Source organism: Fimicolochytrium jonesii (genome assembly GCF_025526975.1).
Source record: "Fimicolochytrium jonesii strain JEL569 chromosome Unknown EV422scaffold_35, whole genome shotgun sequence".
NCBI classification, from domain to species: Eukaryota; Fungi; Chytridiomycota; class Chytridiomycetes; order Spizellomycetales; family Powellomycetaceae; genus Fimicolochytrium; species Fimicolochytrium jonesii.
In genome coordinates this window covers 269454-282314 of record NW_026515702.1, presented here as the reverse complement: position 1 = coordinate 282314, position 12861 = coordinate 269454, and the positions used below count along the sequence as shown (strand labels likewise).

Genomic DNA, 12861 nt, shown 5'->3' with positions numbered 1-12861 from the left:
CGCTTGCCTTCGCCGCCCTATTGCTCAACGCTCAGATAAATTTTCAACCTCCGAAAACAGCTGGCGGAAGACACACAGAGTGGGCACATCGGGCTACATGCAGGAAGATGTCTCATGGCTGCCTAATCGACATGGCTGCCTGCGGCGCCTTTTGCTGCCGATTAAGGGCTGTAAGTGTACCTAGCAAATCATTTGTCCGTGAGATGCAGAGGATGCCGCTGTCCCAATGCGATGCTGCTGGCTTCATCGCCAATATAAAGGGGCGGGCACCGTCCGGGTTCCCTCCCCATTTCCCCACTGCCAACCATCATAGCCACCTTGCCTCCTTTCCCTGCGCCTTCCTACACGTGTGCCATACAACAAAATGAAGCTTTCCGTTGTTTCCGCCGGCATCGCGGCGCTTTTGGCTTTCCAAGGAGCCGAAGCCAAGAGGGCTTTCCGAATCCCTAACACTGAGAGCTGCATTGATGCGGGTCCGCGATACACTCTCCAGGTAAAGCCGGGGCCATCTTCTTGCACAACATAAAGCGCAGATTTCTGGGAGATCACCCCCTCCTGAGACGTAGCATTACTTCTTGCCTAACCGTTTCTCTTGTCTACGTATCTTTGTCATAGATGTGGGCCGATTGCAACGGGACCAACAATCAGTTCTACGACTTCATCAACCAGGATTGGACTGGCGCCGGTGAGTGTGGCGGTAGACACGGTTCTTTTCGCGTTAAGCGCTGATTGGGTTCCAACCGTAATTTTTCGATCATTAGCGCAATTGCGGAGCGTGCAGCAGGGACTCTGCTGGGATGCCTCTCAGGCGACTCACATGACGAGGATCAATCTGTCTCCGTAAGTTCCTGCTGTGTGTATTTTTTACCCGATGGAAAATCCAACCCAAAATACTCAAATATGGCCCCCTTTCTTTCTTCTCCTTTGTTTTTTGATTTAAATGTCGGCCAGATGCAATGATGAGGTATCTAAATGGAAGATGGACGGGGCGAAAGTGAGGCTGTACAAGAAAGGCCGCGATACAGGCATGTGCGCCTGGACCCCCTCGGAGACCACCCACTCAGTAAACCTTGTGGAATGCGCCGGTGCGATGGAGTGGCAGGGTTAAATGGAAGGCAAAAGTGAAGCTCGCATGCATCGACTCCGTCTCACATGGCCAAGATTGGGGGGGGGGGGGGGGGGAGGGGAGGGGGCATTACGTAGAGCTCTTGACACAACATAGAAAGCGAAGTGGGAAGATTGTAGAAATGTCTCTTTACAGCTAATAGAAAAGCCGGCCTTGAATTCAAACCCATTACGATTGCCCTGTTATCCGGCGCGTACTGGGCGGAATGCGTACATCTTTCATATTGTAAAGCCTGGCCGCAACATTGAACCCCTGTGAGATGAGCACAGTAGCTGATGAACCTCTGCCGGCTACAAGCACGCCTTCCACCTCACAACGTGTGAACTGATTTGCCGAAGGTGTGCGGAAGGTGGCGAGCTGCTGATGTGCTTGTGGGGAAGCACGCTCTGGTGGGCGGTTGCTTCCCTGTGAAGAAAGCTATTCCTGCTGGGTGAAGCGCGGACAGGAAGCGAGAAGTAGATGAGGCGAGCCTGAGGGCTGAGGGTTGGTTGTGGTGTGCGTGCTTTGTGTTAATCAGAGTGTGACATAGAATTTCACTTGAAATGGGAGACTGGGAGAATGCAAAGTTGACATGGACGGGGCTAAAAACGACCCTGATATTTTGATTGATAGGCAGACGTTAGGCTTGTGGCAATTGCTGATTTGGGCGTACCGGCCGCTGGGACACGCGTTTGTTTGCGCATCCCGGGGTTCCGGGCTCGCGACGAGGTTTCTTAGGAGCTTCCTCGGTATGCAGTTGTTTCTGGCGTGACACCGGCCTGCAACGAGTGCAGCCGAACAGCCATTGTGCCCCATATGCCAGCGCGATGCAGAAGGAAGGCCTGGCATACATTGGGTGCAGATGATGCACAATGTGCACACAAGTCCCGCCCCTCGGACAATTGCGCAAGGAACGGCAAGCGCTGGTCAAGGCCTGGGAACTGATAGTCTTCCCTGGAAAGGTTGAGCAAGTGACGGTTATGAATGTTTTTCGGACCATGCAATTCGTGGGGACTTTGAGTACAAGATAGCGCATTGGCGCATTGGCGTCCGGCGAGGGTCTGATGGGCTTCCAGTTTCCTGAACATAACAGCCATGCGTCGGTGCCTCGACAGCGAAGGACACTCAACACCGATCCCAACTCCAAAAAACAAACTATAGAACACGCAAACTGGAGCCGCAGAGTGTTTGGTATTTTACGGGGTGAAATCATATCGCTGGGTCATGAACGCTTGCCTCAACCACAATGCAACTGCCAGGACGCTGACAGTTCAAAGCGCGGAAGGTGCTCAATTCACATTCAATGTTGAATCCGGGTATTAACAAACAAGACGATCTTGTGTTGCTCGATCACGACACTTCCGCAAGACAGGTGCGACTCCCCACTGATTCAGGATGACGGCGAACAGCCCAGGCGACGATGCAGGACGTCAGTAGCTGCCGTGTTTATTAATCTGCGTACTTGCACACCCGTTATCTGTCCATCAAAAACTTTCTGTTCGACGGAGTGCCGATTTCTACTGCGGCCAAATGTCACTGTTATTGCTGTACGCATCCTTCTATTTTCTATGTATAATCACAGTCTACAATCTGATGCGAAGCTTCTTTTTCCTTCCTGCTACGGCATATTGTGTGCCGGCGAGTCTATCCTTCTGAGCGGATTCTAGATTTGAGCGGTTGGACGCTTGCCCCGAGTACAAAACTACATTCTACATATTCCACACGGAGGCCCCACCGCAGTCGGCAAGGATTAAGGGCTTGTCTGTTCCACCCGATGAGACGCAAAGCTCGGTACCCCCGGTGGCACCCATGAGGCGAATTTTGGTGTTACCTCCGCCCCCGAACTTCCAGGACGACGTAGTAGAGTCGCAACTATAACGTAGTTCAACGGAAGAGGGAGAGGGAAAGCTTTTCAGAATCGGAACGAGAAGGGATTCCTAAAGATTCGAACTCAAGTGAACGATACTTACTCTTGGAATCTGAGCATCTTGCCTGCACTGCGGCTATCGGCTTCCAAGCATTGGTCGCTCCTCAGGCTGGAGATGAGACCTGGACCAGAAAATGAAGTGACGTTTCAGAGACCTGATGAAAGCATCATGCCGGACCTGTTGAATAGGCGGATGACCATACCCTCGTTGCCAGCGCCGGGAGTGCCGAAAAACTGGTTGTCGGTCCCGTTACAGTCGCAGAAAAGCTATGTGTTTTTTCGGCGCGTTGGTATAGATTAGTTTGGTGGATGGAGAACATAATAAACTGTCGTATGTGGAAAAGCGCGACAAGGGGGATATCAAGGAGCTCACCGGTGGGTACCAAGTCGGTCCGGCATCGATGCAACAATTCGTGTGCTGAGGTCCGAGACGGAAAGAACGTCGCTCCCATTCAACTTCACGTTTTGCAGCAGGAGCTGATGGAGCCGCGACGACGAGAGGGAAGGCCGCGAGGGCCACTCCAACAACAGAGAGGATGGCGTGCATGATGAGGCTGATGATTGTTGAACAGATGATTGATGTGGAGAGGACGAGAGAGTGGTGGGGCCTCCTCTTTTATAGGCGCAAGGCATCTATCTGCTCGTCCCAGCGCCTACCCATGGACAGGAAGCGGCGGCCATCTCTGATGGCAAATGCAATGCGGCACAATCCATGAATGTGAAAGCAACCTATGATAAAAAAACAGTCTTACGACGCAGTTAGCGCCCAAACGTGTGCGTATGCATACAGCATCTGCGTTGAGCACCTGATCTCTAGCGAGTGGACCGCAAAGGGCCGGTTGAGAAGGAAATCCCGGGCTGACTTTCCTTCAACCATCTCATCCGCGCCTGTTTAAGTTTCATACTTTTTTGGCCTAGTACAACTTGTACGTCTGTACAACTTGCCGACCTTGCAATGTACCGGTACCCAGCCTGTCTGTGTTCCACCGATGTTGACTGACGCGCAGGCCCGACGCCTGATCCGAATTAAATATTTTGGAACTTGCGCTGGCAGATATTTATTAATTCGCGTCTTCCATGCGAGAATCATGGGTGCGCGAGCAGAATCTACAAAAACTATTGAACAAAACCTTCGACACTCGCTGTCGCTGCAAAGACACTCGCTGACGCGTCGCGCGTAGGGAATCAAAAATTGGGTGCTATGTGTATAAACATACTGGATAGTGCCAGGGTGTGCGTACCACCGCTGCACGGTAGGTTGCACTCCGCTATGAAATGGATAAGGCAGGCATGCCGGTCATTGCCACGCATGTGAACATGTCCATCTGGCTACCCCACGATGGTTTGGGCCCATCCACCGCTATTTAAAAGTTTTGACGATGGACATATCCGAACATGCGCCGGGATCCATTAGGTGGATATGCTTCTCAGAGGTACCTCTGGGACGGATGGTCATTATGAAGGGCGGCAATTGCTCTTGTCGACGGCCACATGCTTACATTGAAGAGTAGATCGAGCGTATTTGTAGCTTTCCAGCAGACCCGCGGCGTTTATTGCATGAGCAATGCAAGGCAACGTGGGTATGGGCGCTATGACTTGGATGGGCAATCAATTTCATCGCTGTTCAGGTGGTAGTCATTCTAGCATCCTACAATCCATCCATATCTCAGCGCAAATTTCGCCCAGCCAAAATCGCGGCAATGTCGCACATGCAGCAGATGGGGCTAATGGCTGGTGACCTGTGGGAATCTGCGGAGAGAAGACACCGGGCGTTCGCCACATCATGTACAGTGCGCGGATGTACTGTACGCTGCTGATGTATGCTTCGCAGGGCCAAAAAAAGACAGAGGGCAGTTCATCAATTATGTTAAACCTGCACCAGCAGCGGGCGCACACTATATCGCTCATGAGAAGCACCTGGTTCAAGAGAGCGGCAAAACAACGATGTGCTATCAATAATCAGGCCAACAAGGTTTGCGACGAGCCAAGTGCCCAAACACAGTCCGTAGTTCGCAGCACTATTCAATGAGACGATGTCCAAAGCAGTTCCTTCCAGCAACATAGTAACATTCCCTTCCAAGCCTGCTTTCACAATGAAGTTCGCGTCTTCTACTGTCTCAGCCGTGGCGCTTTTGAGTGCCTTCGCTTCGACCGCCCTTGCAGCTCCGCACGACCTTGCGGCTCCCGTTGGCGAAAAGTCCATCGCTTGCGTCGGCTCAGTTGGCCTGGCACAGCGTGAGGTCGACTGGTGTAATGGTTGGACACTGTGAGTAATTTGATTGCGATATCTCGTTTTGTACTTTCTCAAATTACCCCGTCTTCGTGTTTTAGCGCCAGCTGTGTAATCGACATGGTTGCCTGTGGCGCCTTTTGCTACGCTGCAAGGAGACAAGACGCACAGGGCAATTACGATAAGTACTCTTGGCTTTCTTGCTTCCTTTGTGTGAAGGATACATTCCCCAACAGTCTGGACGACGAGGGCGGAGGTAGGTCCCAAGACCAGATTTCTAGGTTTTTACAAATGAGCTTTTGGCTGACGAGCATGTCGTCCAACTTTTTACAACATACAAGAAGTATTGTCGCATATCTTGCGATGCACGCAGGCCCGTGTGCCATCGCGGGTGGGAAGGAATAGCTAAATATGTGATGCTAACTATCTAAGGAGACTTGGAGACTAGAAAACTTCACCACAACTGTGCATCAGCTAACCAGCCCGGACAATTCCATCAAGGTCGATGACCATTGTGGCGTGAATATTGATGAATCAGGAACCGAAAGTTGGCGGCAGCTTGAATGTCTCTGTCAAAGATGGGCGGAATATCAGGAGGTATCTGGCATGTCGGGCACTCTCGAAGTCTCCAGTTTTCGCCCATCTCGTTGCGGGACTCAGGGCACCTTGAAAACAATATCGGTTCCGCTTCATTTGCCTCTTGATCGCACCATTGTCTTGGTCCATGCCTGGCAGGAGCCTCCCGGTGTCGATGATACCAGTACTTGGGGGGATGTTTGCACATGGCATAGGGTTGCCGAGGGGCCCTAGTGTCGTGGATATTGGCTTCTGGAAATTGTCTGGCAAGGGTCTTGTAGCCTGCCATTGAATTATGGCATTGTGTTATGATCTCGACGACTGAGGCAGAAGCGAAGTAGAGAAGACAAGGCGAGAGTGATAGGCGACAAGAGATTGTATTGGCGAAACAAGAAACAAGGACTAGAACAGGAGATGAGAAGAACTGGTGTTGATCTGCTGGGGAGGAAGGGAATGGACGAAGAGAGGCCGGCTATTTATAGATAGGCAACCCAGCAGATCAGAGAACAACAACAACAAGAGGGGACTGGGGGGGCGCCAGCTATGCTCCTAGAGCGTGCGTGGCGAGCGTAGAGAGCATTGCTACAGCTGCTGGCTATGGGGAAGTAGTGGGGGGTGTGGAGAAGACTGGGCGGGCGCCAGCTATGCTCCTAGAGCGTGCGTGGCGAGCGTAGAGAGCATTGCTACAGCTGCTGGCTATGGGGAAGTAGTGGGGGGTGTGGAGAAGCCGAGGGGGGATCGGTGAAATGAGAGGAGAGAGGAGGAGTGGCGATATTGCTGGAGGATTGGCAAAATGAGAGGAGAGAGGGAGAGTGGCATTGACATTGACATTGACACTGACATTGACACTGACATTGACATTGACATTGGCGTTTGACATTTGGCGGTTGACATTGGCGGCTGTCAGTAGGTAAGCTTATGGTATGGGCGCGTCGTCCATAACATCACCCCTCTCTTCGGACCAGTTCCGATTCAAGCCTCCGGGCCTCTCTGGAAAGATACTGCATGTAGTATGTCATGCGCAGGATGATTCGCCTCTCATCGCTCTGCTGGCCCGCGACACCGGTTCCAGGGAGTCGCTGAAGGACTCTGGCTCATTGGTATGTTGTGATTGGATCCTTATACGAACAGACCGAGTCTTCATCCTGCCACCACCCCGGGATAGTGAAGGGTCCCATTGCATTGACGAGAATTCGACGATGTTGCAATGCGATCGTGGTAAGGTGGTCCTGCTGTTGGTCGGTGATATCCAGCCCGCCGAACAGGAACTCGTCCCCCAGTCCACTGGCCTGTTGTTGTTGTTCAAAGAGGTTCCAACGACCATGACTGGTGACTAGTCTTGGGTCAAGCCACCGCAGCAGCCGTTTCACTGTTGCATGGAGGAGAAACATTTGTGAGTTGATGTGGCCAGAACCTAACCGGAAACGTGGAATGCGTGGCATGCAAGGCTCAACGTACCAACTTCCTCTGCATCCGCCCCATGGATTCCGTCAACAGATTAGACTTGAGCTGAGAGAATCTGTGCCATGATGTCGCTGAGATTCTTGGCTATGTGTTCCTTGAAGTTCGCTTGCAGTGTCCTGGCAATAAGCTTGAAGTGCGACCGATAATCCGTCCACCCTTCCCCGGCGGGAGTGTTGGCTGCGGTGCGAAGAATCTTCCGAGTAAAGAGGTACTGCGCGTTGTTTGGAGGTTTGTTGGGGAGGTCATCTTGTTCGTCGGAATGGTAGCCGGTCATCATGGTTGGCTGGAGTTTGGTAGTATAGGTTTCCAGGAGTACCGGATCAACACTGCCCCGGTCACCATCCGTGGCAATGATTCTCAAGGTGTCCTGCATCATCTGATGCAGTCCTTTCCGCATCCTGTGATTCCCGGCAGCGTCTCCTGTCGGAGGAACAAGGGGATCATCATTGGGGGTGGATAACCAATTGTCGGCCTCGCTTCTGAGGTAGATAGCGAGGAGATGCCAGGCACTGAAGACGGTATCAGTGATGAATGTTGACCTTGCGCGGAAAACAGCCTCGACGGCAGGAACTACGTTCGCCTCGTTTTCGCCATCCAGTGGCCTGATGAAGTTCTTCAGCCGTCTGACTGGCCGGGTGATCCAGTACCGGAATGGACCGTCCTCCGCCATTGGCGACGGTCAGATGCGAGACCAGGAGTTGGAAAGGTGGTGGTGGTAGCGCCAGCGTCTTGATGTTTTTCTGTCGTTTTTTGACTGGGCTGTATGACTGAGCGCATCTATTAGCGGTGCGCTGTTATGATCTCGACGACTGGGGCGGAAGCGAAGTAGAGAAGACAAGGCCTCATCAAAGAGGTTCCTTCCTCTGCGTCGATGAAGCAATGACAGCAATACGGTGCGGTGCGCCATTTGCCCATCAGCGCCCAGAGTATGTTCAACACGGGCACCCGGATCTTATCGTTTCGGAAAAGCACTTGTCGCGAGCGGGATCGCAATGGATTTGCAGGGAAGGACAACTCGGCGACTATCCGCCAAAGCCGCGAGCCGTGTTCTCTTTCGTGGAAGGAGCACAACAACCCTATTCTGCCAGACCATGACTCTACTGCAGCTACGCGCCGTCTTGCACATTGCCGTACAGCATGACTTTGTTGGAAACGCGACAAAAATCGGTGATGCATTGAGGAGCGAGATACTCAGCTCTGCTGGATCCCGCAAGCGGCCCTGGATCGGAGGATTGGGCAGCCTCCTGTACATGAAATATGCAACACACGAATCGGTGGAGATCAGCCGGACAATAATACCTGCCAGTGCCACCCCCGGTCTTGTCCGCTGGATTCCTCCCCTCGACCTTGATTGTAGTCCGTCCGCTTTCACGACCTCACACAGGTAAGAGCCCGGGTAAAATAATGCGTCTATTGTATCATTACTCATTATTCATACAGGAAGCAACGATATGCTCAGATGATGAAGGACATGGAGGCCGCAGATCTGCAGTTTCCGGTGTGCATATGCGGCGATGGGTTAGGGGATATGGTGGATGCGAAGTGCGAGAAATGCCCGGTTTCGTTTTGCGAGTCTTGCCAACGGAAGGGGAATACATACCACTTTTGCGTGGAAGGTGCGGAGATGGAAGATGCCGGGATGTGTTGTGCGAGAGACGCGAGCTCCTATAGTTGTGCGGGTTAAGGTTAGGTTATACACTGTATGGCCATAGAGTAGAAAAGACCGGTGCCCCACAACCCAGAGAGACCGTTGCCCAATATCTTGCGGGTTGACGCTTTTCGAAAGCTTCATGGCCGCCGGGCTAGCCGGGACAGGGAAAGTGACCTTTTCACATATAGACAACGCTGTATAGACGACCTTTCTATATACGGTCAGATCCAAGCCGTCTTCTTTGTCGTCATCTTCTTCAGATGGGCGCTTTTTCGTCCTGGCGTTCATACGTAGATAGAGCCTGAATCCATCGACAGCTCTCCTCTCCACGTTTTTTACACACGTGTAAAGGATGTGGGGTGCACGGCAAACAAACGGATTTTCGTTTTCAGGGGGATGAGACCGTAGGTGGATACAAGCGGGCTTGAGAGCGCCTTCGTCTGAATATCGGCGATCATCTCCTTCGTCGGTAGGTATTGAATATCCAACTTCGTATCGACCATCGATGAGGTATTTGCCATGGCTACGAAGATCCAGGCATAGATAGCGCCGAAGCCGCGGCTCATACCGGATGGTACCGTACTATGTGCTCTAGACGAGGAGGAGGTTGCTTAGTATCCCACCTCACTACCCACCGCACTAAGCACCTCCTCCTCGCGCCGCATTCGCCGCTCAATCTACATCCATGACACCTCTCCCGGTTCCAGAAGGCAGATGGATGGACATACCGAAAGATGCCCAGGGCCGCGGGCAAAGGAACTACTATTGAAACGGCGCTGAACCTAGCACAAGGCCGAGGGTGAAGGCTGCGGGGGGGTCCGCCCGCGGTAGGCTCTAAGTTCGCCTGGGCCAGATGGCCTGGTCAGAAGAATCTGGTTCATTTGCCGCCGTGGAGTGTTTCATCCACATGCGAGTCAGCCAGGACGTTTGGTGTCGGGCACTTTCTCAATCATTGTCTGGCCAGGGGTGGCCAGAAGCTCGGTACCGGATATTCGGTACATTTCACACGAGGAGTGTACCGGCGGAGGGTTTGGCCAGATGGTCTGGTCAGAAGTGGAAGTTGGGGGGGGGACACCAACTTTTTACTCAGCGTGCTACAACTGCTGGAGGTTGCCTAAGACGGACGGTGAGAACCCTGTTCCCTTGGACGTAAGTTGGCCATTTTCGTCTTCTTTTTGGACTGGTAGAGCCTTGTTTTGACTGGGCGTTCGTTTCATCGATATTTAATATTTAGGACGAATACAAGGAGGTATGTTGGCCGCTGTTTGGCGTGCGAGGCTTCGGACTTTAGCTGCAATGTTGTTCAACTCTGCCACCCAACAGGCGCAACGCAAAAACCAGGCGGGCTTGATGGCCGGAAAGCCGCTGAACAAGGAAACGTTCATAGCCGAGCGTACCAAGGTTCTGTCGGAAAAGGTAACCTATGTATGTGCATGAGCGTATAGGAGGAAAGGACAATGTGCCTGACAGCCAGGTGTTTGTCCTCACAGGGGGACGAGTCGGGCGAGATGCGCAAGTCGTTGCCGATGATGTTCGACTTCCTCGACCGCAACCACGACGGAGTTTTGGACCACAACGAGCTCGCCTTCTGAGTCTGTGATCTCCACAGCCCTGCAGCGACCGTTGAGAAGAGATCCTAGACCTGTAGAGAGTAGATAGAAAAGCTCATACGTCTGTATTTGTACTGTCATTTAAAGATGGGAAGCACGTTTATTTCGTATGTAGCAAATGTCAAATGCATGTCAAAATATTCACAATCTGTGTAGCAACTTCCGTACCTTTGATGCCAAGGTCAGATGCGGGCTAGGGCGACTATCCCAAGCTTCTTTTAAGGGCAGCGGTGAGATGGCCGGAGGGCAAAAATCGACCCCTGTAATTTGCATGCGTAGACATCCTTTCCGAGTGTTAAGGAGTGTAAACGCATGTCTCAAGAAGTGCCGAGTGTATTAACTTCTGCAAGCGTTCCCCTTTGGTCTACAGGGAACTCGTTGAAGCGCACAGTTTTCCCAATGAGATTGGGTCTCCATACTAGCAGTTCACCCCGGATGCTTCTACAGTTGAGTAATAATCGTTTGGAAAACTTTGTCCGGGCTTGACTCGCCAGTGCCAGGGTAGTTATTCCTCCCGTCCGCCGATATGTAACAGTATTCGACAGCGCGTTGTAGGTTCGCAAGCTTTCAGATCCCCACTGATTGGAGATTTGCGCCCAGTATGGTCCTTGCGGCTTTGGTTGCGGCGAGGCTTTCATAACTTGGGCGGTAGAGGGGCGAAGCCCGTACTGCCCTCTCGGTGCTGGCTGTTGCTTGCATGTTTGCTGTTTGGCAATGATATCAATGGCGGCCACTCCAGTAAGAGACGTGCAGGGCTGGCTCGTATTTTTTGTATCGGATATCAATGACAGTATAGGATGTATGAGAATGGCAGGTGCCAAACACGCCAAACACAAACAAGTCTGCCAGGCCCCGTACAGTACTTCTTATATTTGCTTCACCCTTATGCTTAAGGGTAGCTCGACTATGACTGGAAAATAGATTATGGACGTGATCATATTGCGACATGGCTCCACGACATATTTTCTCTCGTTTCCGGGAGGAGCCCGAAGGTTATCTTTCTTTTCTTCTCGGATAGTGGGCAGGGAAAGTCCGCAGACCTCTGCCGCTCGACTGGCGGCACAGGAAGGGCTCTACCCGGTGGCTCGTGATGGCCACGGCACTTGTTGTGCACCATCTCTTCTCTTTTTCAAAGATCTAAAGAAAGAATTACAAATTGATTGACATGCTGATAATCTGAGGCCGCACAGTGAGTTGACAATATTCAGACAGCAATATCAATGCAAAGCGGTGAGGTCCCCAGTCACGATATATGCTATACAACTCCGCGAAGGCCTCGGTCAAAGACTTTGCTATGCGATGCTTCGACGATCTCCGCTCCAATCCAGTTGACTAAATCACATCAGGTTCGCGTAGGTTCTAGTGTACCCAACTCGCAGCGCACGCGGCATAATCATCTGGGGGACATGTCATTCCTTTCCGTAAGGGCGCTGCCATCCATTCATTCCGCCGCACTCTGGCAACTAGATCCTTTATTCCACGTGTTCACATGGCGATGTTTGTGATGTTCATGGGAGTTGGGAGTTCTGATATGCCAAACGTATGACAGCGCGTCTTACGTTGCACGATGATAGATGTGGCATGCAAGCAAGATTCAATGGGGCGTTGAAGCTGTTCTCCTTGGGAGTATGCTCTTATAAGCACCATGACATTTACTCGAGCGGTAAGGTGGCAGTGCTGACCGGCATTGAGGGTCCAAAGTTGCGCTCAGCTGCGGCAGCAGTTTCGAGCACACGAGCAGTTCGGCGATCGTTGGGCGTCTCACCGCAATGACTTTCATGGCGAGCAGGCGCAGGCTGACGGTCCTCGCGGCGGGACTGGAGCGGGGAGAGCGAGCGCGTCCGACGACCAAAGCGGAGTGCAGTGGGAACGAAGCGGCCTTCAGGTTTAAAGTCGTCCATCGCGCTGCGGGTATCAGTGCCAGTGGCAAAGGGCAGACGTCTGCCACCAGGGTTTGGAGTCGCTCCGGCAGAAATTCTCAAGGACTGAGCCTGAAGATTGGCTCCAGTGAGCGAGCCGAACAGGCCACCCAATCCACCGAACTTGCTGACACCGCGACGGGGATTTGCCCGCGTGCGCCGGCGGACGAGCTCTGCGCAGGAACGGGGTTGAGATACACATTGTTGGACATGAAATCTTCAGAATCGTCGTCAGTAGGTTGGTAGAGCTCTTTCGTTCGACGGGAAATGGGACGAAGTGCAGCTAGCGGAGGGGAGTCAGGAAGGTTGGACATGAAGGCTGTTATTGGCTTTTACTCGCGCATGTAACCCTAAGTGAAAGTTATTTCGCGTGGAAGGG

The 12861-nt window shown here is 52.4% G+C and overlaps 5 protein-coding genes across 5 annotated transcripts; 2 read left to right on the top strand and 3 right to left on the bottom strand.

Annotated features, from left to right (window-relative positions):
* The first annotated feature begins 181 nt into the window (after positions 1 to 181).
* On the top strand, positions 182 to 1168 carry EV422DRAFT_282626 (uncharacterized protein). The gene is made up of 4 exons (XM_053065971.1): positions 182 to 493; positions 616 to 685; positions 762 to 840; positions 952 to 1168. The coding sequence occupies exons 1-4, from the start codon at positions 365 to 367 to the stop codon at positions 1106 to 1108; spliced, it is 435 nt and encodes a 144-aa protein (XP_052921623.1). The 5' UTR covers positions 182 to 364; the 3' UTR covers positions 1109 to 1168.
* A 126-nt stretch (positions 1169 to 1294) lies between these two features.
* On the bottom strand, positions 1295 to 1958 carry EV422DRAFT_509692 (uncharacterized protein; the record flags this gene model as incomplete). Its single annotated transcript, XM_053068867.1, has 2 exons — positions 1295 to 1531; positions 1779 to 1958. The coding sequence occupies 2 exons, from the start codon at positions 1956 to 1958 to the stop codon at positions 1295 to 1297; spliced, it is 417 nt and encodes a 138-aa protein (XP_052921622.1).
* Positions 1959 to 2705: 747 nt separating this feature from the next.
* EV422DRAFT_282619 (uncharacterized protein) lies at positions 2706 to 3770 on the bottom strand. Its single transcript, XM_053065970.1, has 4 exons — positions 3406 to 3770; positions 3236 to 3299; positions 3076 to 3154; positions 2706 to 2977 (listed from the first exon to the last, which is right to left on the bottom strand). Exons 1-4 carry the CDS (start codon positions 3577 to 3579, stop codon positions 2815 to 2817), a joined length of 480 nt encoding a protein of 159 aa, XP_052921621.1. The 5' UTR covers positions 3580 to 3770; the 3' UTR covers positions 2706 to 2814.
* A 3566-nt stretch (positions 3771 to 7336) lies between these two features.
* On the bottom strand, positions 7337 to 7972 carry EV422DRAFT_571619 (uncharacterized protein; the record flags this gene model as incomplete). Its single annotated transcript, XM_053073016.1, has 1 exon — positions 7337 to 7972. The coding sequence occupies one exon, from the start codon at positions 7970 to 7972 to the stop codon at positions 7337 to 7339; it is 636 nt and encodes a 211-aa protein (XP_052921620.1).
* Positions 7973 to 10187: 2215 nt separating this feature from the next.
* EV422DRAFT_545174 (uncharacterized protein) lies at positions 10188 to 10711 on the top strand. The gene is made up of 2 exons (XM_053071444.1): positions 10188 to 10367; positions 10442 to 10711. The coding sequence occupies exons 1-2, from the start codon at positions 10205 to 10207 to the stop codon at positions 10543 to 10545; spliced, it is 267 nt and encodes an 88-aa protein (XP_052921619.1). The 5' UTR covers positions 10188 to 10204; the 3' UTR covers positions 10546 to 10711.
* Positions 10712 to 12861: the final 2150 nt, after the last annotated feature.

Bases quoted from the DNA above. Each gene is read 5' to 3' on its own strand.
- EV422DRAFT_282626 (XM_053065971.1), top strand. From the start codon at position 365: ATGAAGCTTTCCGTTGTTTCCGCCGGCATCGCGGCGCTTTTGGCTTTC. The intron at 686-761 runs GTGAGTGTGGCG...TTCGATCATTAG, and splicing joins CCAGGATTGGACTGGCGCCG to CGCAATTGCGGAGCGTGCAG. The intron at 841-951 runs GTAAGTTCCTGC...AATGTCGGCCAG, and splicing joins ACGAGGATCAATCTGTCTCC to ATGCAATGATGAGGTATCTA.
- EV422DRAFT_282619 (XM_053065970.1), bottom strand. From the start codon at position 3,579: ATGCACGCCATCCTCTCTGTTGTTGGAGTGGCCCTCGCGGCCTTCCCT. The intron at 3,300-3,405 runs GTGAGCTCCTTG...AAAAACACATAG, and splicing joins GACCGACTTGGTACCCACCG to CTTTTCTGCGACTGTAACGG. The intron at 3,155-3,235 runs GTATGGTCATCC...TTTCTGGTCCAG, and splicing joins TCCCGGCGCTGGCAACGAGG to GTCTCATCTCCAGCCTGAGG.
- EV422DRAFT_545174 (XM_053071444.1), top strand. From the start codon at position 10,205: ATGTTGGCCGCTGTTTGGCGTGCGAGGCTTCGGACTTTAGCTGCAATG. The intron at 10,368-10,441 runs AGGTAACCTATG...GTTTGTCCTCAC, and splicing joins TACCAAGGTTCTGTCGGAAA to AGGGGGACGAGTCGGGCGAG.